At 28.2% G+C, this 26,167-nt stretch overlaps 1 protein-coding gene across 3 annotated transcripts; it reads right to left on the minus strand.

The window, feature by feature from the left end:
* Nucleotides 1-3,917: 3,917 nt before the first annotated feature.
* LOC126845940 (protein PFC0760c-like) lies at nucleotides 3,918-25,494 on the minus strand. 3 transcript variants are annotated; one of them, XM_050584996.1, is made up of 17 exons: nucleotides 25,360-25,494; nucleotides 25,115-25,262; nucleotides 10,783-10,859; nucleotides 10,536-10,707; nucleotides 10,410-10,468; nucleotides 10,146-10,305; nucleotides 9,809-9,882; nucleotides 9,321-9,402; nucleotides 8,906-8,976; nucleotides 8,345-8,510; nucleotides 7,680-7,762; nucleotides 7,128-7,224; nucleotides 6,487-6,557; nucleotides 5,917-6,097; nucleotides 5,458-5,528; nucleotides 4,913-5,075; nucleotides 3,918-4,450 (listed from the first exon to the last, which is right to left on the minus strand). In XM_050584996.1, the coding sequence occupies exons 1-17, from the start codon at nucleotides 25,414-25,416 to the stop codon at nucleotides 4,044-4,046; spliced, it is 2,139 nt and encodes a 712-aa protein (XP_050440953.1). In that variant the 5' UTR covers nucleotides 25,417-25,494; the 3' UTR covers nucleotides 3,918-4,043. The 3 variants fall into 3 exon arrangements, with proteins under 3 accessions (XP_050440953.1, XP_050440954.1, XP_050440952.1); XM_050584997.1 differs by lacking the exons at nucleotides 10,536-10,707; nucleotides 10,783-10,859 and adding exons at nucleotides 24,594-24,765; nucleotides 24,842-24,918; XM_050584995.1 differs by lacking the exons at nucleotides 25,115-25,262; nucleotides 25,360-25,494 and adding exons at nucleotides 11,051-11,201; nucleotides 11,296-11,436.
* Nucleotides 25,495-26,167: the final 673 nt, after the last annotated feature.

Here is a 26,167-nt window from a genome sequence, read left to right on the forward strand (position 1 = left end):
TGGGAGGGGAAGTGGAGTGTTGTATTATTTTTATCTGCGAGCATTTCACAACCGCACTGGGACGGGGGTAAAAACAAAAACAATTGTGAAAAGTTGAAATCACATTGTATAAAAACAATACGAAAAAAAAATTAAATCATTAATTAAACCCAGTGAGATATTGACCGGTTCATGTTAAAAGAATCACCTTGTATAGCGAACAATTAATGTTATTAGCAGCTTTATAATAAATATTATTCGTTTAAATGATGACCCATCGGATTTAATCTATTCTGCAGTTTGGTGGCGAGGTAGTAGACATAACATGTGATATAGGGCCCTAAAAGATTAAGCGATTAAGGGTTAATTTGGCTGAGAATGGACTTGCCGGTATGGACAAAATGAATTTATTCAACGTTATTAAAAATAACTAATAATCAATATTCGTCCGACTCGTGTAAATATTTTTCGGGTTACAATGATCACGGTACCGCGGCAATGTTTGTTTGTGCTGTGCAGTGGTATCTGCCGGTTTCTAAGTCAACGGTGTGACTGTACGTGTGGTGTGTTTGGCTAGGTGAGGTGAGGTGGTGGTATCTCCTATTCGCGATGGTTAAAGTTAAATATAGGGAAATTAATAAAAAAATAAGTAAATAAGTTAACAAAATATTTGGTCTGTGGTACTGGGCGTAAGCCTGTTTTGAAAAATGTGTTCTCCACTAACAAGAGAATAAATAAATAAAAAAAATTGTTTGTTAATTGTTGACAAATGAGAAGATAAGGCGGAATAAAATCCCCAAATTAATGGAAAAATAATGATTTTAAATATTGATAATTACCATCTTTGGTGAAGAACTACCAATGTTAACTTTTGACCGAGAACACATAATTTTACTGAATGTTAACAAATTGCAATTGACGATCTTAGTATGTAGACCTTAAGTTTAGGCGTATTACTTTGAAGAAATTTAGTCGAGCATCCTAGGTACCTATTGGTTTATACTAACAATGTAAGCCAGCAAATCATAGTTTAACTGTTGTTCGAGATTGAAGTTTATCAAACATATCATAATATTTTAAAGATATAGCTAAATGGATCATTTTTCATTATCTCCTAATTATTCAAAATGTTCAAAATCACTTCTAGGCTCTCTAATTCTTTCCATTTATGTCTCCATAAAATAATTAACTATTAAGCACTTCTAAAAATGTCGAAACTCATAGCAGCTAATATCTTTATTGTATAGTTTTCTATAGAATAAAATAAGTGTTACTCATTGAAGATGACTCATTTACTGTAAGAAATTGGTAAATTCGTAAATTTATTGTCTCCATAAAATAAACTATTATGCTCTTGTTAAAATTTTGGAACCCATACCAGTTAATACCTTTATTGTATAGGTAACTATAGATTAATATGCCAATATAGCTCATTGAAGATGACTCATTTACTGTACAAGATTGCACAATATAATGTACTGTGTTAATATAAAATACTATCATTAGACTTTTATAACTAGCGCCCCTTCCTCTCTGACAATATTTTTTTTAAAAGTTATAATTTGCTACGTACACTAAAAGCTTAATGATCATTTTTATGTATTTGTGTTATAAAGTTTTTTTTTCGAATGAGTAATTGACATTAGTTTTGAATGAACTTTAATGTTATTTTCATATTATGGTACAATCTTGTTTCTTAAATAATTATTATAATATTAATTTTATCAATAGTAGAATATATTATATTTTGATGTAAAACCTAAAAGTATCAATACATATAATTTAATCATGTTTCGTGGTCAACATTACACATTTTCGAAAAATTGTTATAAAAACAATATAGCGAACGATAAATGTTATTAGAAGCTTCATACAATAATATTATTCGTTTATATAAAAAAAAAATGTTCATACATTGTACTATACGATTACATTTATTCAAAGGATGAAAAAATCCTTTTAAATTGTATATAGTCACCAAACTTATCCACACAACTGACATTTTCTAGGGTAGGGTAGCCATCTTTAAAATTGTGAAAGTAGGTAGTGGGGCAATGGCCCCCAACTAATGGAGGTCTCAAGCCTCCCCCAAATTTTTAGAAAATAGATAATTTTGTTAAAAATTATGTATTTTCAGTTTTCATGATGATTTATAGATTTTTTGGTGGCTGAAAAATTGTCATAGTAATCTAAACTTTTTTTTTTTAATTCTTCAAGTATCGATGTTCTATCAAATCTAAATGATTTGATGCGTATCTGAGAAGATATTGTTTTATCATGATGTGTTTACATTATTTATTTATTAATTTTATTTTGGCGGTGGCGGCGAAGACTCTTGGAGAGTCATAAAGCCAAGAAGAAGAAGAAGAAAAAGAATTTTATTTTATATTTCTTTATTGCATTTAATTTTACAAAAAAACAGGGTTAAGATTTTTAATAGAAGTAAGATGGAAATGTAGCGTATCATGAATATCATGAAAATATTATTAATTTGAAGTATTTTTCTATAACATATTTTTTTACTTTAACACAACAGCTTACAATCTAATTTATTTTATTTTTACGGTTAGTATTAACACCTTTTGTCGTTTAACCTTGGCTTAATCAAATATACGCAAACAACAAGTGCTATTGTACCGCGATTTGACTTGTGCATGCCGGTGTAACCAAAAAAAAAAAAATATATCTGTACAGTTTGTACATATATGATATTACATTTAAATTAAAAATATATTTTCATGTAGTTTTTTATAATTTAGAAAAATATTTCCGTCCAGGGCAATAAATTGTCGCTTTCTGACCTATCCGTAAATGTGGTATTGCTTTTACATCGAAGCGTTTATTTGAAAGTGATTATATCACTTTCAGTTGTAATATGCTTAGTTCTCACTATGCCTCGGCCCCACGGTACTGTTTGCTGTTATATCTTCATTTAAAAATTTCTGATAATAAAATTTAGATTATATTGTCGTTATTATTTTCCTAAAAAATTGAGTATTTCTTTTCTTTTCGGGAATGTATTAAAATCACGTTGTAAGTTGTGTAATTTATTTTTCCTTCTTGAAATTAGGGAAAGACACGTTTTGATATCATGTTCTGTACAGGTATTTGTCCACCTGTTAGTTGTAAGTAAATGCGTAAAAAAAAAAAAAAAATTATAATAATTCTGGTGGGAAATATAAAATTCAGCAAAATTATAATAGTTTCCCATTAATTTTTTACAAAATACAATCTTATAAAAATAAAAATAATTTATATTGGTTACCATTTTCAACTATTTTTTAACTGTAAAATAACAAAAAAAACTAAATAACTGATATAGTAGTTAGTTCCACTGGTTTTTTATTTTATTTTATAATAAAATCTATTGAAAATATTATAAGGTTCTTTATTTTCGTAACATTTTGTCAGGTGAGTCATTCAGTTTGATAGTGATTAATCTTGAAATTGTTTTTCAAAAACAAATTTAAATACATTTTCTCGTGATATTTTGTATTCTCGTTGGACCATATAAGATTTAATTTAACGAGTTAATTTTTTTTCATTGATTTTCGGTTTCAAACATTTCCGGTAAAGCATTCCGGAAAAAATAAAAATTTGATTGTTCTCAAAAACCGTAAAATAACATAAAATCCTAAATGTCTTCCAAAAGTAAAACTACAAAATGATAATTGCTTTTAGAAAAAACATTTGTGGATTACATCAATAGATCACCCTGTCTATACGCGGAGTCTCAGTAGTCCTCCCTTTCCTAACATCCTCTCCAACTTTTTAAACATTGTTAGACTATATTTAACATTTATTATGCATACTCGTTTCTTCTGCTGTTCAAGATGGCTTCCAAGACATAGGATAGATAATATTAAAATGATTTCGAAATAAAAACGTCATTTTTACGGTATTACAATATTTATTTAATCATTTTATTATCGACAAAAACAAACTTAAAAGCCATAGGCATCTCATATTATTAATATGGATATTTATATGCATTAAAAGCATTAAATTAAAATATATATTATTTAAGGGTAAATCACTTTGAAAAGAACAATAAAACATGAAATTTAAACCTCCTGACTCATTACTTTCATATAACCCTCATGCTTTAAATTATTCACATACCTCTCATCACTATCTTCTATTTTAGCGTTCTTGTTATTCTCGTCATTCTTGGCGTTCTTGTCATTTTCGTCATTCTTGGCGTTCTTGTCATTATTGGCATTCTCGTCATTCTTGTCATTTTCGTCATTCTCGTCATTCTCGTCACTCTCATCACTCCAATCAACCTCATCAATCCAATCATACTCATCGCTTTCATCACTACAATCACAGTCATCACTATCATCACTCCAATCAATCTCATCACTCTCAAAACTCTCAAGACTCTCTTCATCACTATATCGTTCCATTAAACTAATATCTGCTTTCACTGCCGCCCCGAAGAACTCCAGGATGTCCAATATATGGTTGCCTGAAAAGTTACATTATTTTTAGTTAAAAAGTCTGTTTTATTTTATTTTGAAATCTACTCCAAAATGTAGACCACTAAAATATTATAATTATTGTGGATATATTAGTAATAATATCCGAAGATACTTTGTATTGTAGTAAAATCACTCTTTTCCTGTCTCGTAGAAATCATGAAAATGTCTAAATGGAAAAAATGTATTTACCGTATTGATAAAAATATATAAACCCCAACGATGTATAAAAACTCCAAGAAGCTATATCATTACCAATTGCATATTATCTTAAGCTATTGGACACTCTTCCCTTTTTTTTTTAGGTAGGATTGGACATGTGATTGGAAAATTACACGAACCTATATGAACCCTATAATTTTTATAAGGTACAACTTATTTTTTTCTAATAATTTTTTAGTTATTTAAAAAAATTAAGCCGATTTCGTTAAAACTATAATTTGCAATATTACCGTCGATATCGAACTTATCAATAAAACTGTCAACGTTTTCGTTCGGGCAGTATAATTTTACAGTTTCTATAAGTTCGGTTTTATTGAGTCCACCACTCTTATCCCCGTCAAGTGCAGCGAATGCCTGTAAAAGATCTCGAACTGAAGTGGTAGTATATACGGCCTGAGAAATAAACGAAGTAATTCATATAGTTACTTTTTAGATTATGTAGTGCACAAGAGGACGACCCACTCAGTCATTTGTAGTATGAGAACTCGGGTTTGCGCGAATAACATATTATACTCTATGGGCTGTGATAGTATCCAGTTAAACAACATTTTTAAAGGAAATTAGAAGAGCATATGATCTATGGCAACTTTTTGGTATATTTAATAACTTTTTATTCTATATGTCTTTATTGCTGTATTAATAAATATACACCATAGTTGAAGCTCTAAATTATGATTTAAGGAAAAATTTCCTACACGTAACTACTCTAACAAATGGTGTGTGCGTCCTCACTAAAGCATATAAAAGCCAATCGTAATAAAATGATTAATATTACATTTTCGTCGGCCTCTTCGTTGAGTACTGCAAAATAATCCCACGGATCATCGTACTTCAATGGAACGGTTCCTAAAACAAATTATTGAATAAATTTAGTTTTTATTAAACAATATATATAGAATCAGATTGGGGACGCATTAAAAAAAAACAAATGGAACAAATCTTAATTAAATTACAATTATCACGTAAACAATAAATAAAATATAACGAACGAAAGCGTCGTATACAACTTACAAAATTATAAATAAAACATCATTTTTTCATTTATTTCTTATAAATGACGAATTATCTCGATTAATTTACAAATAAATAAATCACATATTTTTAAGAACAATAGTGATAATAAATAATTCGAAACAAACTACTATTGTTGACTTATTTGTTTTTATATTTATTTACCGATAAATAATTTAAAATAATAAGCTGATTTCGTTAACGCTATAATTTGCAATATTACCATTGATAATGTGTTCTCGAATAGTGTCACTATTAAGTTGACCTAAGTCTTTGTTCTGACAATGATGTTTTGCAATTCCTTCATATTCGTTCATTCCGAGTGTACCGTTTTTGTCAGTGTTGTGCTCTGATAAATTTTTTAAACCTTCGTCAAGTGAAGTGATAGAAGATACGTTTTCAGCCTGAGATATCAACAGAGTAATTTATATAGAAGGTATCTTTTTAGATTATGTATTGCACAAGGGGACGTAACCCACTCGTCATTTGTGGTACGATAGTTGTGGTTGAGAGAATCATGGTTTGAGAGAATAAAATATTTTCAATGGGTCGTGATAGTATTTTCATAGGAGATTAGAAAAAGAGAGCATATTATCTATGGAAACTTTTTGGTAGATCCAATAGTTTTTTATTTTTATAGTTCCTCATTGTTACATTAAGAAGTATACACTATAGTTTAAGCTTAAAAAGATATTTTACCAAAAATTGTCTACGCTTTACTCTTTAATAAATTAGTGGGTGCGTCCTTACAAAAGCATATAAAAGCCAATCTTAATGATATTATTAATATTACTTCTTCGTCAGCCCCTTTATCGAGTTCTGCTAAAATATCCAACTGATCTTGTAACTTTAATGGAACGTTTCCTTAAACAAATTATTGAATAAATTTATTTTTTATCAAACAATATACATAGAATCATAATTGGGACGCATTAATAAAATTGATTAAATTACAATTAAATTACAATTATTACATAAACAATAAATAAAATATAACAAACAAAAGCGTCATATAAAACTGCTATGATTTGTTTATTTATTATTTTTAAATAACAAATTAATGGCGTTATGCAGAAAGCAGCCATTCCACAATGTACTTTTTGGATATAATTTTAAAACAATGATAGATAGTGCTTTACTTTAATGTTGGTTTGGCTGTATTTTGTAAGATACGTAATCTAAAATTGTGTATCTCGTTCTACTCCACTCTCGTTTTTCATAACTTAGATGGATAATTGCTTTCTACATAACGCCATTCAAATTATCTTGATTAATTCAATAATAAATAAATCACACATTATAAAGAACAATAATAATAACAAATAATTCGAAACAAACTACTAGTATTGATAAATTAATTTACATGTTTATTTACCGGTGAAAAATTTTAAATAATTAAGCTGATTTCGTTAACACTATAATTTGCAATATTACCATTGGTAACGTGTTCTTGAATGGTACGACAGTCATTATTCTGACACTGATGATTTGCTATTCCTTTATCTGAAGAGGTAGAAGATACGTTTTCAGCCTGAAATTCAACAAAGTTATTCTTATAGTACGTTTTTGGATTATTTAGTGCACAAGAGGACGCAACCCACTCGTCATTTGTTCTAAATCTATTTTAATAAAATATACTCAATGTGCTGTGACAGTATTGTGATAGTATTTTTTAAAGTTCAAGGTGTTTTAGTATTTTTAACAAATTTTTAAAAAATAGTCGAGTTTATCAATGTTGATTCACGCAATACTTTATTAATGAAAAAAACAAATTTTATATAAAATCTACTATGATAGCCTGTCAACAAAAAACTATAACCAATAAACAGTCCTCATTTTTGTATGATTAAGTATACACTATAATTTAATCTGTAATTTAAAATTTGCGAAAAATTTATCTATACTTTACTTCTTCAATAATTGGGTGGGGCATCCCCACCTCAAAAAGCATATAAAAGCCAATCGTAATCCAACTATTATTATTACTTTTCCGTTGTCTTCATTTGTGTGCTGAACTGTACTCTCTGCCGAAACAACCAACTGCTCTTCCAACTTCGACGGTGCATTTCCTAAAACACATTATTGCATAAAATTATTTTTTTTAATCAAAAATATTCAAAGAATCACTGTTGAGAAATAAATAAAAATTAACAAATAAATGTAATAAATCATAATTAATTTTCAATTATATATAATTAATAAATAATAGATATCGAAAGAAAACATAATTTAAAACTCTATTAATATAACATGATTTGTTTATTTATTATTTTAATTATTAAAAAATTATAACCCAACCGACGGAACGCCGCTATAATAGATAAGATTTGGGTGTCAAGTTTTTGGAATATAGGTTGGATAGTTTTACAACCATGAGGAAGATCTTATAATATTTTTTTTAATAAGAGACCTTTTTTCTTTATAAAACATTAGTATATATTATTTTTTTACCGAGGAAAAATCTCCCATTAATAATCGTTTGTTTTAAGTTAATTTTGAAATGGCGGTTTCGAGAGATTTGTTTACTAATTCCTACATTAACAATAACTACACACGTAAAACCACCTAAATGATCCTATGCTCGTCTTCACTAGGATAGTTATTTTAAATAATCAAGCTGATTTCGTTAACGCTATAGTTTGCAACATTACCATTGTTGTGGTGTTCTTGAATACTGTCACAGTCTTTGTTCTGACAATGATGTTTTGCAATTCCTTCAGGTTCGTTCATTCCGAGCGCACCGTTTTTGTCGGTGTTGAGCTCAGATAACTTTTCTAAACCTTCGTCAATTGAACTGATAGAAGATACGGTTTCAGCCTGAGATATCAATAGAGTAATTAATATAGTACGTTTTTAGATAATGTGGTGCATAAGGGGATGCAACCCACTCGTCATTTTCATTATGATAACATGGTTTGAGAGGATAAGATATTTACAATGGGCTGCGATAGTAGTGTGTTCATAGTATTTTCATAGGAGAATAAATAATAGAGCATATTATCTATGGAAATTTTTTGGTAGATTCAATAAGTTTTTATTCTATATGTTTTTATTGCTGTATTAATAAGCATGTAAACTATAGTTCACTATAGTTGAAGCTCTAAAAAATGATTTTAGGAAAAATGTTTTATACTTTACTTCTTTATAAAATGGGTAGGTATGTTTTTACAAAAGTATATAACAGCCTATCCTAATAAAATTATTAATATTACTTTTTCGTCGGTCTCTTTGTTATGTTTTCCTAAAACATCCATTCGATTTTGCCACTTCAAATAATCTATTCCTAATACAAAATATAAAACACATTTATTATTTTATTAAGTTTTAATTTTTTTTTTGAGTTTGGACTCATTAATAAAAAATAGAATACATCTTAATTATATTAAAATTATTACATAAATAAAAAATAACTTGAAAATTATTAAAAATGTCTATAAATAAAATATTATTTGTTTATTTATTATTTGTAAATAAGAAATTATTTTAATTAATTTAGAAATAAATAAATGAAATTATATTAAGAATAATAGTGGTAATAAAAAATGAAAAACAAACCATTATTGTTGATTAATTTGTACTTAAAAAATCAAATAACAAAATATGTTTGGTTAAAAAGTTTGTTTTTACCTTGTACATCGATTTCGGTGCTGTTCTCAGAAAAATTCCCAAAAGTGTCTTCAATTGAAGCATTAGGACATACGTACCCAGGCTAAAAAATCAACAAAATATTTCATAAATACCTCTGGATTACGCAGAGGACTCAACTCACTAGTCTTTTGTATTAAAAAAATTTGAATAAATACACTTTATAGGCTGTGATAACATTTATTTTATTTAGTATATTTTTAAGAAATTATTAAAAATTAGTCGAATTTGTCCACACTGTTAGTTTAAACTCAAGTAAACTTGTTTTAATCAAGAGATAAAGTAATGTTTTTTAAAAGAAATTACTGTGATAGTCTGACAACAAAAATAACATAACCATTTTAAGGTCCACATTGCTGTATTAATAGGAACATACTATATTTTAAATTTCCTACACTTCACTACTTTAATAAATGGGCGGGTGCGTTCTTATAAAAGCCAATCGTGATAAAATTATTAATATTAATTACTTTTCCGTCAATCTCTCTGTAGTAGTATTCTGAGGAGTTAACCATCAGCTCTTGCAACACGAATGGAGCCGTTCCTAAAATGAAATATTGAGTACATTTTTTATTTAATTATAATATATTCATAGAATCAGTTAAGAAACATTTTTAAATAAGAAATAAAAGAATAGAATAAATTTTAGTTAAATTACTATTTGTTACATAAATAATAATAATAATAATATTAATAATAAGATAATGAACTAAAACATTATTTAAAACTCAAAAAATATTATAATATAATTTGTTGATATTAATGATATTAATAAGAAACTAGATAATATCAAAAATGTATTCTTACGAGTGGTCTTTAAATCCACAAGGCTATTGTACTCATCTTTAACTATAGATAATTTTTTGTAAAAGTTTGTTATTTCAACATCATCAATGTGTTCGTCAACTTTTTTGTGATTTTTAATGTTGTTCAGCTCTTCAACCTGTTTCTTGTCTAACCCTTTTCCCTAAGTACAAGTATTTAAATCAAACAATTACAAAATATGTTTTTCTTAGACATGTTTAAATGCCTTTTCAGACAAATTCATTTAACGAAACCGTAAATTCTTACACTTTTTTTTGCGACCAGGTAGCCTTTTAAGAACTCCGCGGCGTTAATTGTTTTATCACCTGTAAAAATCCATTTAAATTATCAACTTTGACAACATAATAAACCGTTTCGTTAACTCAATAATACCTTCTTGAAATCGTGCTTTTAAAAGCATTCTGACTTTACTTTCTAGCATTAAAGCATCAATGACTTGTAATACTTCGCTGTACTCAAGTAGACCATCGTTATTGCCCATTCGGTCTTGTGCCTCGAACAAGCTAACTAAAAGTTGTACTTCGAAAGATGTTAAAATTCGGAACTATGTAAAAAAACGTATGCAAAAATAAGTATATAAAAATAATTAGAAATTGTCAATATTTTTTTTTGTTATTACCATCCAATCGTCAGATTCCTTTTCGTTATTGGCCAGAAATACCAAAAGATCTTGTAGTTTTTGATTGTTGTTCATATCTATTAGTGCAAAATAAAATAGAAAAAATTCTACACACATTACAATAAAGCTAGTCAAATTAAAGTCAAATTAGACGTTAAATTAAAAAATTGTTAAATTCTCGAAAGACGGATAATATTTTTTACAGACAATTTAAAGATTTAATTACAACAGAAACGATTAAACCCAGTTTTAAACGAAAATTAATTACCTTTCTTGAATTCAAAAGCTGACATATCTTTCAAACCCAATATTTTTGTTATTTCCAAAACTTTTTCCATGGGAAATTCGTTTTCACAATATTTGTAATTACCGAATACATCAATGATATCGTTGATTTGCATTCTAGAGAGTCCGATACTCTATAAAGTATCATATGTACAATAAAATAATATCACGTACAATAAATATTCTATTTTTATTGCAATTATAATTATGATGATGTTTTATGCTAACCTGTGTCACGGTTACGAAGTACAGCGCACAAAGGATAACAGCACTTTTGAAATGCATAATTTTTTTTTTTTGCAAACACTTTGTTAAACCAGATTTAAGTCTTCGATACGGAAGTCGGAGGAACAATGAAACTTGATTCGGGTTTCTTTGTAAGGCGTGATTGATAAAAATAACATAGGTATATAAATATTGTTAGGCAGTTGTTTTTCATTTTATTTTATTTTAAAATTGTATACTTTTAAAGTCTTTTTTTGGCCCAAATGTACAGTATTACACACAGTATAAACTAGAAAAATACTGCATATTTACTTAAGTGAAATACATTATTTTTTTTTCCTATACATTGCCCAAAAACAATATAACGAGCGATACATGTTATTAGCAGCTTCATATAACAAATTTACAAAAATACACTATTCTATTCGATTACTTTAATTCAAAGGATCAGAAAATCCTTTCAAAATGCGTGTAGTCATCAAACTTATCCACACAACTGACCTTGTGTATAGTAGGGTTGCTAACTTTCAAATGATGGCCATGGCCCCTACCAATTATGGTCAACGGACCGCCCCCAAATATAGTTAATTATGTTAAAACATACATATTTTTCAGTTTTCTTGAAGATTTCTACATTTTTTGGAGGGCTGGAAAATTGTCAAAATAATCTGAATTTTTCTTATAATTTCTTGTAGTATTGATATTTTATCAAAACTAAAATATGTGATGCGTGTCTGAGATGATATTGATTTTATCACGATCTGTTTGTATTATTGTTTTATTTATTTAAAAACAACATAAGTATATAAATATAGTTAAGCAGTTCTTTTTTGTTTCATTTTATTTACATATTATATACCTTTAAAGTTGTTTTTTGACCCAAATGTTTAGTATTAAACACAGTGTAAATCAGAAAAATACTGCATATTTAGTATTTACTTAAGTGAAATACATATTTTTTTTTATATACATCGCCCAAAAACAAAAACAATTTAACGAACGATAAATGTTGTTAGAAGCTTCGTATAACAATATTATTCGTTTAAATAATAAAAAAAAAAATGTCCATACACTATACTATAGGATTACATTTATTCAAAGGATAATGAAATCCTTTCCTATCAAATGGGGGCCTCGGGCCTGTCCCAAATTTGTTGAAAATAGGTAAACATGCTAAAAATTGCATATTTTTCAATTTTCCTGATGATATCTATATTGTTTTGGGAGCTGTGACACTTACATTTATAGAGTCGTTGAGTTATATTTTTCTTTTTACTGGGTGTACTTATTTAAAAAACGTATTCCTGGGATTATGGGGGGGGGGGGGGGCTGGATCCAAAAAACAAATCTGACTCTGAACAATCAGATTATATGACGGCTATGTATTATCACTAATGAGTAATGACTTTTAACAAATAATATTTTATAGTTCATTTATATCACCTTTATCAAATTTGATTCATACTTTTGACTTAGAGATTTAATTTCAGTTTATTATATATTCGTGGTACTGAGTGTATGCCCGTTTATTAAAATATGTTTTCCGAGAGAATTTAAAAAAAAAATGTAAATTTTTGTCAAATGAGAAGATAAGGCGAAATAGAATCCCCGAATAAATAGAAAAGTAATGGTTTTAGATATTGATAATTGAAGAAATTTAGTCGAGCATCCGTGGTACTTAATTGGTCATACCAATAATGGAAGCCAGCAGTTCATAGTTTAACTGTTGTCGAGATTGAAGTTTATCAAACATGATATTTTAATGATATGGCTTAATGGATAATTTTTAAATATCGCTTGAATATCCAAAATGTTCAAAATCACTTCTAGACTCCTCAATTCGTACAATTTACAAACTATTCAGCTCTTGTGAGAATTTTGGAACCCATACCAGTTAACATCTTTATTGTATAGTGAATACTTATTATAGTATAAATTTTATAAATAGTAGAATATATTTTGATGTAAAACAAAAAGTATCAAAACATTAGTTTACACAAGTTACAAGGTCAACATTTTAAAACGCTAACAATTTTCGAAAAATTGTTATAAAAACCTTTGCAAGGCCAAAAGTTTATATATCACCCCTTCCCCTTTAAAATTATAAAAAACAAATTTACTAGTTTTTTAACGCACAAAGTGTGGGATTTCATTGATTTAAAAAATAAAGCAAATATGGGCTATCAACTTTGAAAGTATGAAAAAAAATAAAAATTAAAAAAGTATTATCTTTTATAACCCAAGGTCATATTGTATACACAATTAAATCAGTATAATTTAACAGCGGTTTATATAATTGATAAAAATATTTTATTTAGTTAAAATTAGTTTAATAAATTATTTTAATAGTTAATATTATGTATTCCATTCTTCGGGAAAACGGGATTAGGATTTTTAATAGAAGTAAGATGAAAGATTGAAATGTAGCATATCATGAATCTCATAAAAATATTATATTCTTGCAGCATTTCGCTATAACATATTTTTTTACTTAAGTACGCCGGCTTACAATCTTCTTTATTTTATTTTTACGGTTGGTGTTAACACCTTTTTTCGTTTAACCTTGGCTTAATCAAATATACGCAAACCACAAGTTCTATTCTGTCGTAATTCGACTTAAGCATATACCGATGGAACAAAAAAAAATATCTGTACAGTTTGTACATATATGATATTACATTTAAATTAAAAAAATATTTTTTCATTCAGCATCCTAGGTACCTATTGGTTTATACTAACAATGTAAGCCAGCAAATCATAGTTTAACTGTTGTTCGAGATTGAAGTTTATCAAACATATCATAATATTTTAAAAATATAGCTAAATGGATCATTTTTCATTATCTCCTAAATATTCAAAATGTTCAAAATCACTTCTAGGGTCCCCAATTCGTAAATTTATTGTCTCCATAAAATAAACTATTAAGCTCTTGTAAAACTTTTGGAACCCATACCAGTTAATACCTTTATTGTATAGGTAACTATAGATTAATATGCCAATATAGCTCATTGAAGATGACTCATTTACTGTACAAGATTGCACAATATAATGTACTGTGTTAATATAAAATACTATCATTAGACTTTTATAACTAGCGCCCCTTCCTCTCTGACAATATTTTTTTTAAAAGTTATAATTTGCTACGTACACTAAAAGCTTAATGATCATTTTTATGTATTTGTGTTATAAAGTTTTTTTTTCGAATGAGTAATTGACATTAGTTTTGAATACACTTTAATGTTATTTTCATATTATGGTACAATCTTGTTTCTTAAATAATTATTATAATATTAATTTTATCAATAGTGAAATATATTATATTTTGATGTAAAACCTAAAAGTATCAATACATATAATTTAATCATGTTTCGTGGGCAATATTACACATTTTCGAAAAATTGTTATAAAAACAATATAGCGAACGATAAATGTTATTAGAAGCTTCATACAATAATATTATTCGTTTATATAAAAAAAAAATGTTCATACATTGTACTATACGATTACATTTATTCAAAGGATGAAAAAATCCTTTTAAATTGTATATAGTCACCAAACTTATCCACACAACTGACATTTTCTAGGGTAGGGTAGCCATCTTTAAAATTGTGAAAGTAGGTAGTGGGGCAATGGCCCCCAACTAATGGAGGTCTCGGGCCTCCCCCAAATTTTTAGAAAATAGATAATTTTGTTAAAAATGATGTATTTTTAGTTTTCATGATGATTTATAGATTTTTTGGTGGCTGAAAAATTGACATAGTAATCTAAACTTTTTTTTTTTTAATTCTTCAAGTATCGATGTTTTATCAAATCTAAATGATTTGATGCGTATCTGAGAAGATATTGTTTTTATCATGATGTGTTTACATTATTTATTTATTAATTTTATTTTGGCGGTGGCGGCGAAGACTCTTGGAGAGTCATAAAGCCAAGAAGAAGAAAAAGAATTTTATTTTATATTTCTTTATTGCATTTAATTTTACAAAAAAACAGGGTTAAGATTTTTAATAGAAGTAAGATGGAAATGTAGCGTATCATGAATATCATGAAAATATTATTAATTTGAAGTATTTTTCTATAACATATTTTTTTACTTAAACACAACAGCAATCTAATTTGTTTTATTTTTACGGTTAGTATTAACACCTTTTGTCGTTTAACCTTGGCTTAATCAAATATACGCAAACCACAAGTTCTATTTTGTCGTAATTCGACTTAAGCATATACCGATGGAACAAAAAAAAATATCTGTACAGTTTGTACATATATGATATTACATTTAAATTAAAAAAATATTTTTTCATTCAGCATCCTAGGTACCTATTGGTTTATACTAACAATGTAAGCCAGCAAATCATAGTTTAACTGTTGTTCGAGATTGAAGTTTATCAAACATATCATAATATTTTAAAGATATAGCTAAATGGATCATTTTTCATTATCTCCTAAATATTCAAAATGTTCAAAATCACTTCTAGGGTCCCCAATTCGTAAATTTATTATCTCCATAAAATAAACTATTAAGCTCTTGTAAAACTTTTGGAACCCATACCAGTTAATACCTTTATTGTATAGGTAACTATAGATTAAGTGCTATTGTACCGCGATTTGACTTGTGCATGCCGGTGTAACCAAAAAAAAAAATATATCTGTACAGTTTGTACATATATGATATTTTACATTTAAATTAAAAAAAAATATATTTTCATGTAGTTTTTTATAATTTAAAAAAATATTTCCGTCCAGGGCAATACATTGTCGCTTTCTGACCCATCCGTAAATGTGGTATTGCTTTTACATCGAAGCGTTTATTTGAAAGTGATTATATCACTTTCAGTTGTAATATGCTTAGTTCTCACTATGCCTCGGCCCCACGGTACTGTTTGCTGTTATATCTTCATTTAAAAATTTCTGATAATAAAATTTAGATTATATTGTCGTTATTATTTTCCTAAAAAATTGAGTATTTCTTTTCTTTTCGGGAAAGTATTAAAATCACATTGTCAATTGTGTAATTTACTTTGCCTACTTTAAATTAGGAAAAAACACGTTTTTATGTGATGTTCTGTACAGGTATTTGTCCACACAGTTACCTGTTAGTTGTACATAATTGCGTGCAAAAAAAAAAAATTGGTATAACACTTCTGGTGTAAAAAAAAAATTCACCAAAATTTCAATAGTTCGGATTAGTTCCCATTATTTTTTCTACAAAATACGAGCTTATACTTATACAAATAATTATTTATACTGATAACCGTTTCCAACTGATTTATTTTTAATTTTCTAAGAAAACCTATTGAAAATATTGTATGGTTAATTATCACGGTTTTATTTTGCCATAATTATTTTCTTGCACGAAAACGTAATATTCATAACACTATATAAGGTGTGTCATTTATTTCGGTAGTGAGCGGAACTATGAAATTGTTTTTCAAAAACAAAATAAAACACATTTTCGTGTGATGTTTTGTATTCTCGTTCGACCGGTCATGATTTTTGGACAATTTTTCTTCACTTATAAAAGTTAATTATGAATGTTATAAATGTTAACAATTTTACATTCATGTTTCAGAGTTCCGAAAAAATCAAAAATTTTAATCCTAAATGTCTAGATCAAGCTACGTGGTGGAAGACCCACGGTCACTAATGTGCGCGTGCACAAACTGAGTGGACGGTGCATTAACACCAGCCCTACCTGGGCATATTCAGTGAGGTCGACGATCGACAGGGTAGAGGAGGCACGAGGACCTCGCTGAGCCATTCAGTTAGGGGTTGATCGTGGTGCTGGGCGCGGGTAGCCAGCCTCACACCTGTCGTAAAAGGCGACTTAAGTGACGTAGAGCCCTCCGATAAATGGCCTTATAAACAGGTCACTTCTTCTTGAGACACACCTTCCCAGGCTCGCAATTAGCACCCAGTGCTACTAGTCGGTGTACGGTCGCAGGGGATCCCTTCGGGGTGAACCACTAAAGCCAAGGAACACCTGAATTAAATTAAAATATAATTTAGTTTAATTTTATAGAAAACTATTCGTAGTTCAAAAAGATAATGAATATGTTACCATTTAAAAATAAAAAATAAATAGGGGTTTTACGCAAAAAGTGTGGAATTTCATTGATTTAAAAAAATAAAGCAAATGAAGGCTTAACTTTGAAAGTATAAAAAAGAATACTAATTAAAAAAGGTATTTTGTCTTTTATAACCCAAGGTTATATTGTATGAAATTAGTATAATTTGGCCGCAGTTTTTATAATTCATAAATAATTTATACTATTGTATTTAAACAAAATGAGTTTCAATAAATTATTATAATGGTTATTATGCATTTTATTTTTCGAGAAAACGTGGTTAAGATTTTTATTAGAAGTAAGATGGAAATGTAGCGTATCATGAATATCACGAAAATATTATTTATTTGAAGTATTTTTCTATAACATATTTTTTTACTTTAACACACCGGCTTACAATCTACTTTATTTTATTTTTACGGTTGGTGTTAACACCTTTTTTTGTTTAACCTTGGCTTAATCGAATACACGCAAACCACAAGTGTTAATCTACCATAATTTGCCGTATCCGCCCGTCCCTAAAAATACCGTAATAACGGTAATGTACCGTTTCCTCTAGCCTTAACCTGCCATTTTGATCAATAGCTTAGACTGATACGTCCGGATATTGATCTATATATTTTACCTGCTATATCGCACTTCCTCACATTACCATTATCCACTAATATATTATACTACTATTAACATTTATTATTTTTATCATAATTAATATTACTTATTTTTATATCTTATTAGCTGTCGCCGTTGCACCACTACAATAAAACAAACCTATATATATATATATATATATATTTATTTATACTAAAATTGTTATTATTATTATTTATATCACCTTTTAATTCAGCCTTTATATTTAAGGAAGGTAAACACCTTAGGACCCTAAGGGCCAAATGTTACAAAATACATAACAAAATTCCAATAGTTCCCCATTATTTTTTTTACAAAATAGGTTCAATCTTATACAAACACAATTAATTTATATTGGTTACCGTTTTCAACGAATTTTTAACTGTAAAATAACATAAAAACCTAAATGTAAAACTACTGATATAGTAGTTAGTGCCACTGATTTGGTTTTTTTATTTTCGAATAAAACCTATTGAAAATATTATATGGTTTTATTGTGCCATAATTATTTTCTTACATGACAACATATTATTCATAACACATTGATAGGTGTGTCATTCGGTTCGCGGTAGTGATTTATCTTGTAATTGTTATTTAAAAACAAAATAAAACACATTTTCATGTGATATTTTGTACTCTCGTTCGACCATATAAGATTTATTTTAACGAGTTAATTAAATATAAATAATATATTTGTTAACATTCAGGTTTCAGAGTTCCGGTAAAAATAAAAATGTGATTGTTCTCTAAACCGTAAAATAACATAAAATCCTAAATATCTTCTAAAAGTAAAACTACAAAATGACAATTGTTTTCACAGACGTATGATGTGGCTTACATCAATGGATCACCCTGCCTATATGCGGAGTCCCAGTAGTCCTCCATCTCCTAACATATTATTATACACAACGGTGTACAACACAGTGTACAGTTCAGCGGATTAGAGAATTTCAGTAGTTCAGTAACTATACACCTAGATATAGGCAACCCAATACACAGTTCAGTGAAATAGCTCTTCATATAACTTGCGAGGTTCTTGTATTTTTAGTACAAATTATTTAGTTTTAAAGTACAATGAATAAAAAATGATATAGTACAATATCTTAGATACTCCATGCAACTAACATTGGGATTTGATAAGTACTAAAATCTTATTTTTTTACATAATAAATCTTTATGTTATAATATGATCAAAATATACATTTTAAATTTCATGTTATTTAAATTAATATTACAAAAAAAGAAAAAAATGATCTTACTTCTATTCTATAATTAAATAATGAAAAAATTGTTTGGAAAGTTACCGTTAATCGAAGATAAACTGTATAACTCTGTATAATCTACGAGCATAATTAAACTATCAACACAGTCAGTATAATATTGTTTTTATATGATGATCTGTTCCCTCAAACACAATATATTTCTTATTATAAACAAACTTAAGTGCAAAGGTTTTTGTACACATTGGCTGTACTTAAAAGTTTTGACTAATTTAATTATAATAATTGCCTCAGGCAGTTAACACATTTTTGAAAATGTTTACCTGCACCTCTTATATGTAAAACAATATGGACATCACAATCCGTCGTGTTAAAACTTCTAATATCGTTAGACTGTTTTTAACTTTTGTAATGCATACTTGTTTCTTGTGCTGTTCAAGGTGGCTTTTAAGATCTAGGATAGGTAATTATAACGATTTCGAAATAAAAACGTCATTTTTACGGTATTACATTATTTATTTAATAGTTTTATGGATTTACAAAAACAAACTTATAAGCCGTACCGTATATTATTAATATGGGTATTTATATACATTACAAACTTTAAATTAATATATATATCTTGAAAAATTTAATTATTTTGAAAAAATCCATAAAAACATACAATTTTAAACTCTCTTCTCATTTATCTTACATAATTCTTGTACATTCTTTTTATACACATTATTCTTACTATCCTTGTCATTCTCGTCACGATCATCATTCTCGGCATTCTCAACACGATCATCATTCTCGGCATTCTCATCATGATTATCATTCTCGCCATTCTCATCATACTCATCACTCTCATCACTCCAATCATACTCATCACTCCAATAATACTCATCACTCTCATCACTCCAATCACTCCAATCACTCTTGTCACTCTCTTCATAACTATCTCGTTTAATTAATATAATATCGAATTTTATTGCTACCACGAATAGCTCCATAATGTCGAATTTTTGGTTACCTGAAAAGTACATTGTTTTTAGTTAAAAAGTTTGTTTTATTTGATCTCTAAATCTCGTCCAAAGTGTTGACCACTATACTATCATAATTATTGTGGAAACATCGAACGTCTAAATGGAAAAAATGTATTTACCGTATTTTGAAAATATTATTCCTAACGATGTATAAAAACCCCAAGAAGCTATCTCATTACCTACATAGTTGCATACCTTAAACTAATGGACCCTCATCCCTACATTTTTTTTTTTGGTAGGTTTTGGACAAAAGATTGGATAATCAAACGAGCCTAGATGAAGATCAATTTTTTCTATATTAGATGCAACTTATTTTTTCCTAATAATCTTGTCTAACATATTTATTTACCAAAAGAAACTTTAACTATTTAATATCGTCCGTTTTATGTAGATATTATCAAGGCGGTACCTAGATATTTATTTTAATAACTCCTACTGTAGAAATATCTACGTACGTAAAACGGCCTAGATCATACACTGTGGTAGTTATTTAAAAAAATTAAGCCGTTTTCGTTAAAACTATAATGTGCAATATTACCGTTGATATCAAACTTATCAATATAACTCATAACGTTTTCTTTTGGGGAAAGTATTTTGACAATATTATTAAGTTCCTTGTTAGTGAGTACACCGTCACTATCGTGGTCAAGGGAAGCGAATGTCTGTACAACTTCTCTGACTGAAGTGGTAGTATATACGGCCTGAGAAATCAACAAAGCAATTTATATAGTACCTTTTTAAATTACGTAGTGCATAAGGGGATGCAATCCACTAGTCAATTGTAGTATTATAACATGGTTTGAGAGAATAAAATATACTCAATGGGCGGTGATAATATTGTGTTCACATAATTTTCATAGAAAATAAGCAATTTATTAGTCGTTCAAATAATTTTGAGAATAGAATAATAGAGCATATTATCTATGGCAATCTATGGTGATCTTTTTGATAGATCCAATAATTTTTTATTTTTTATATCTTCATTGCTGTATTAATAAATATACACCAAAGTTTAAACTAAAAAAAAAATTTTACAAAAAATTGCCTACACTTTACTGCTTTAATAAATGGGGGGGAAGGGCATCCCCAGAATAGCATATAAAAGCCAATCGTAATCAAATTACTAATATTACTTCTTCATCGGCCTCTTTGTTGTGTTCTGCTAAAATATCCAACCGCTCTTGCAACTTCAAAGAATCCATTCCTAATACAAAATATAAAATACATTTATTATTTTATTGAGTTTTTATTATTTTTTGAGTTGGAACGCAACAAAAAAAATGTTTTTTTTTCAAAAAAAACCCTATTTATTTTCTCCACTCCACGGAAAAACATGACAAAATACATAACCATAACGATTTTATTTGTATGAAGTACAATTAATTTACATTGCAAATTGACGGCCGCCATCGTCGTACTTTCAAAGTACCACGGTCCTATGTTAAGTTTCCTATGCATTGCTAAGCAGTTGTAAAATTTATATGAGATAATATAATGATGATAATTTATATGATACGCATACCGTCAGAACAGCTTAACCTATTAAAAACTAATTTTTTTTAGAATAATAATCTATATATATAAAAATAAATTTCTGTTTGTTTGTCCTTTATGCATTGGTACACCATTGATCCGATCGCCTTGAAACTTTGGGATGTTGTTGTGTACACTCTCGCGAACCTAACTGGCATAGTACTTTTCGAAAATTCCACCCCTAAGGATGACCTCAAACACGAACTTTGTACTTTAAATACGAAATATAAATAAATTAAATTTTTGTAACCATAGTAACCCAAAATAAACACTTGGTTTGTAACCATGGTAACCGCGGTACTTCAGCAAATGGTAAGTGATGATTAAAGGAACAGGCCGGTTCCATGTACCACGATTCTGGGCAAGCTTTTAAATGTTGGAACGTATTATACACGAACCAATTCACCCGGTATTTCTAACTTTCATATCTCTGCTACTTCTTAAGATGGGCTTTTAAAATTTGAAACCTGAATTAAGTTCAAACAGGTTAGGACACTGTATACAATTGAGGCCGCAATATTTAGCCGTTTTTAAATGGGAGGACTTCAAATTTGCGTTTTTGTTACTGACTCACTCACTCACTCATCATCAAAATTATAAGACACGTGACATTTGGCACAAATATATGTGGGTCTCATAGTGTAAGTAAAGGGAAAAGTCTGAAAATTGCAACTTTCTCCAAACAGACACATCCCCCAAGTAAGGTTTGTAATTTTTACTGAAATTCTGAGGGAGCTTTCAGAGTTTTAAAAAGGTCTGAACTTCCTCAGCACCCCCTAGTTGCGTCAATGTTAATAAATTATTAACCATCATGCATAGTGGCTACTTGTATAAATTCTAGCTTCACTACAATGTGTAGTTTTATTTACATATGTACATTATATATATATATATTCATATACATATATTTTCATTCTCAAAACTGACCAAGTGTTAAGCAGTACAAATAAAAGAGCAGTGTTGCTCATGAAAGTAGGAGTGACGTGTGGTTATGAACTAAAAAAATAGCAGACTTGGCCAAAATGTAGATATCACTACTTTGATAGGCTGACAATTTGGGGGGGGGGGACTTGGCCTTTTTTCATTGTTAGGTTTTTGTTGGGGATATCGATTACACGAAATCGTAACACGAATTTCAGAATGACCCCAAGCCCAAAAACATATCTATCTTAAAAAAAAAAAAAATAGAAAAATCTATGGAAAGAATAATAGTAGTTGCATAAAATTCAAAACAAACAATATTAGTGTTAATTCATTTGTACTTAAAAAATTAAATAACAAAATATGTTTTGTTTAAAAGTTCTTTTTTACCTAGTACACCGATGTCGGGGCCATTCTCAAAAATGTCTTCAAGTGAAGGGGTAGGAGATACGTTTCCAGCCTAAAAAGGTAACAAAGTAATTCATATAGTAGCTTTCTGGATTATGTAGTGCACAGGAGGACGCAATCCACTTGTTGTTTGTATTAAGTATGTTTGAATAAATATACTTTATGGGCTTTGATATTATTAAGTTCTCCGAAATTCAAAAGAAATTATAAGAGCATATTATGTATGGCATTTTTTTGGAAAATTTAAATACTTTTTAAAAATAAAGTTTTTTTAGTATTTTTTTAAGACATTATTAAAAATTAGTCGAATTTGTCGACACTTTTATTTCTCATTCAAGCAAATCTGTATTAATAAAAAAATAATTTAATGTTTTTTTTATAGAAATTACTGTAATAGTCTGACAACAAAAAAAACTGTAAGCAATAAACCGTTGACATTGCAGTATTAATGAGAATACACTATGTGTAGTTTAATATAAAAATAAGATTTTACAATAAATGTCCTATACTTTACTCTTATAATAAATAGGCGGCCGCGTCCTCATAAAAGCATATAAAAGTTAATCGTATTGAAATTATTAATATTAGTCACTTCGTTAATGTGTCTGTAGTAGTATTCTGATGAATTAACCACTAGCTCTTGTAACACTAATTGAACCGTTCCTAAAACAAAATATTGTGTACATTTTTTATTTTATTAAAATATGTTCATAAAATCAGTCAGGAAACATTTTAAAAAAAAATTAATAAATATTAAAAAAATTATAATTAATTACATAATTAATAAATAAAAATTAATGAACAAAACATCATTTGAAACTCTATAAATATAACAAAATCTGTTTATTTATTAATAATAGATGATACATTATCTAGATTAATTTAAACATCAATAAACTGCATGTTAGAAATAATAATGGTATTAAATAATTAAAAAAAATGTTATTGATGTTTTCTTAATTAATAAAATAATACAATTTGATGAAATTATTTTGCAAACTTTGCATATAATGTTATTAAAAAAAAACTAGATAATATCAAAAATGTTTTCTTACGAGTGGTCTTAAAATCCAAATGGCTTTTGTACTCATCTTTAACTAGAGATAAATTAATGAAAAATTGTTTTATTTCAACGGGATCAAGTCGTTCGCCAACTTTTTTGTGATCTTTAATTTTGATCAGCTCATCAATCTGTTTCTTGTCTAACCCTTTGCCCTAAGTACAAGTATTAAAATCATATAAATATACCAATTGGTGTGGTTTTTTTAATGCGCTAAAATTGAAAAAATATTTTTTCTGACACATGTTCAAATGCCGTGTCAGACAAAATAATAATAATTTGTCAAGCCTTTAACGAAACCATAAATTCTTACACTTCTTTTTGCAGCCAAATACCCATTTAAGAACTCCACTGCGTTAATTGTTTCATCACCTATAAAAATTAATTTAAATTATCAACCTTGGCAACATAATAAACCGCATCGTTAACTCAATAATACCTTCTTGAAATTCTGCTTTTAAAAGCATTCTGACTTTACTTTCTAGCACTAAAGCATCAATGACTTGTAATACTTCGCTGTACTCAAGTAGACCATCGTTATTGCCCATTCGGTCGCGTGCCTCGAACAGGCTAACTAATAGTTGTACTTCGAAAGATGTTAACATTCGGAACTATGTAAAAATACGTGCATGGAAGTAAGAAAATCAGACAAGTTTGAAATAGTTTAATATTTTTTTTCGTCATTACCGTCCATCTGTCAGTTTTTTTTTCGCTATTGGCCAGAAATACCAAAAGATCTTGTAGATTTTGATTGTTGTTCATATCTATAAGTGCAAAATAAAATAGAAAAAATTCTAAACAGATTTTAATCAAGCTAGTCAAGACAAGTGCTTTAAACTAAAAAATTGATAAATTCTTGAAAGAACGGTATTATTTGAACAGACAATATTTTGGGTGGCTGATTTAATATTTTATGACAACCAAAATGTTTAAACTGAGTTTTAAAAGATAATTTATTACCTTTTTTAAATTCAAAAGTCATATTTTTTACGCCCATCATTTTTGTCATGTCCAAAACTTCTTTCATGGGAATTTCGTTTTTACAATCTTTGTAACCACTGAATACCGCAACAATATGTTTAATTTGAACTTTAAATAATCCGATACTCTATAAAGTATTATAATATGTACAATGAATTAATATTACGTACAATAAACATTTTCTTTTTATTACAAATAGAATTATTATAATGTTTTATGCTAACCTGTGTCACTGTTACGAAGTACAACGCACAAAGGATAACAGCACTTATAAAATGCATAGTGGCTTTTTTTTCAAACACTTTGTTAAACCAGAATTATGTCTTCGATACCGAAGTCGGATGATTAGTGAAATTCGATTCAAGACGTTGTATAACGCGATTGTTAAAAACAACATAAGTATAAAAATATAGATTAGCAGTTGTTTTTTTATTCATTTTATTTACATATTATAAACCTTTAAAGTTGTTTTTTGGCCCAAATGTATAGTATTAAACACAGTGTAAGCCAGAAAAATACTGCATATTTACTTAAGTTAAATACAATAAATTTGTTTTACATCGTCCAAAAAACAATAACAATATAGCGAACGATAAATGTTTTTAGAAGCTTTATAAAACAATATTATTCTTTTAAATAATAAAAAAAAATGTTTTATACACTATACCTACTATACGATTACATTTATTCAAAGGATAATAAAATCATTTAATAATGCGTATAGTCACCAAACTTATCCACACAACTGGCATTTTCTAGGATAGGGTTGCTAAATTTCAAATTGTGTAAGTGGGGCCATGGCTCCCTACCTAATGGAGGTCTCGGGCCTTCCCCAAATTTTTAGAAAATAGATAATTTTGTTAAAAATGATGTATTTTTCAGTTTTTTTGATGATTTCTAGGTTTTTTGGGGGCTGAGACACTTTAAGTTATTAAGTCGTTAAGTTATATAATTTTTTTAATTGAGTGTACTTATTTTATATGCTTTTGACTTGGGGAATTCGTATCAATGAATAATTAATACAATCATATC

Source organism: Adelges cooleyi, unplaced genomic scaffold (genome assembly GCF_023614345.1).
Source record: "Adelges cooleyi isolate 19-005CV unplaced genomic scaffold, UGA_ACOO_1.1 ACOO_flye_CR_arks_rails_tigmint_CR_PRNA_8, whole genome shotgun sequence".
NCBI lineage: Eukaryota > Metazoa > Arthropoda > Insecta > Hemiptera > Adelgidae > Adelges > Adelges cooleyi.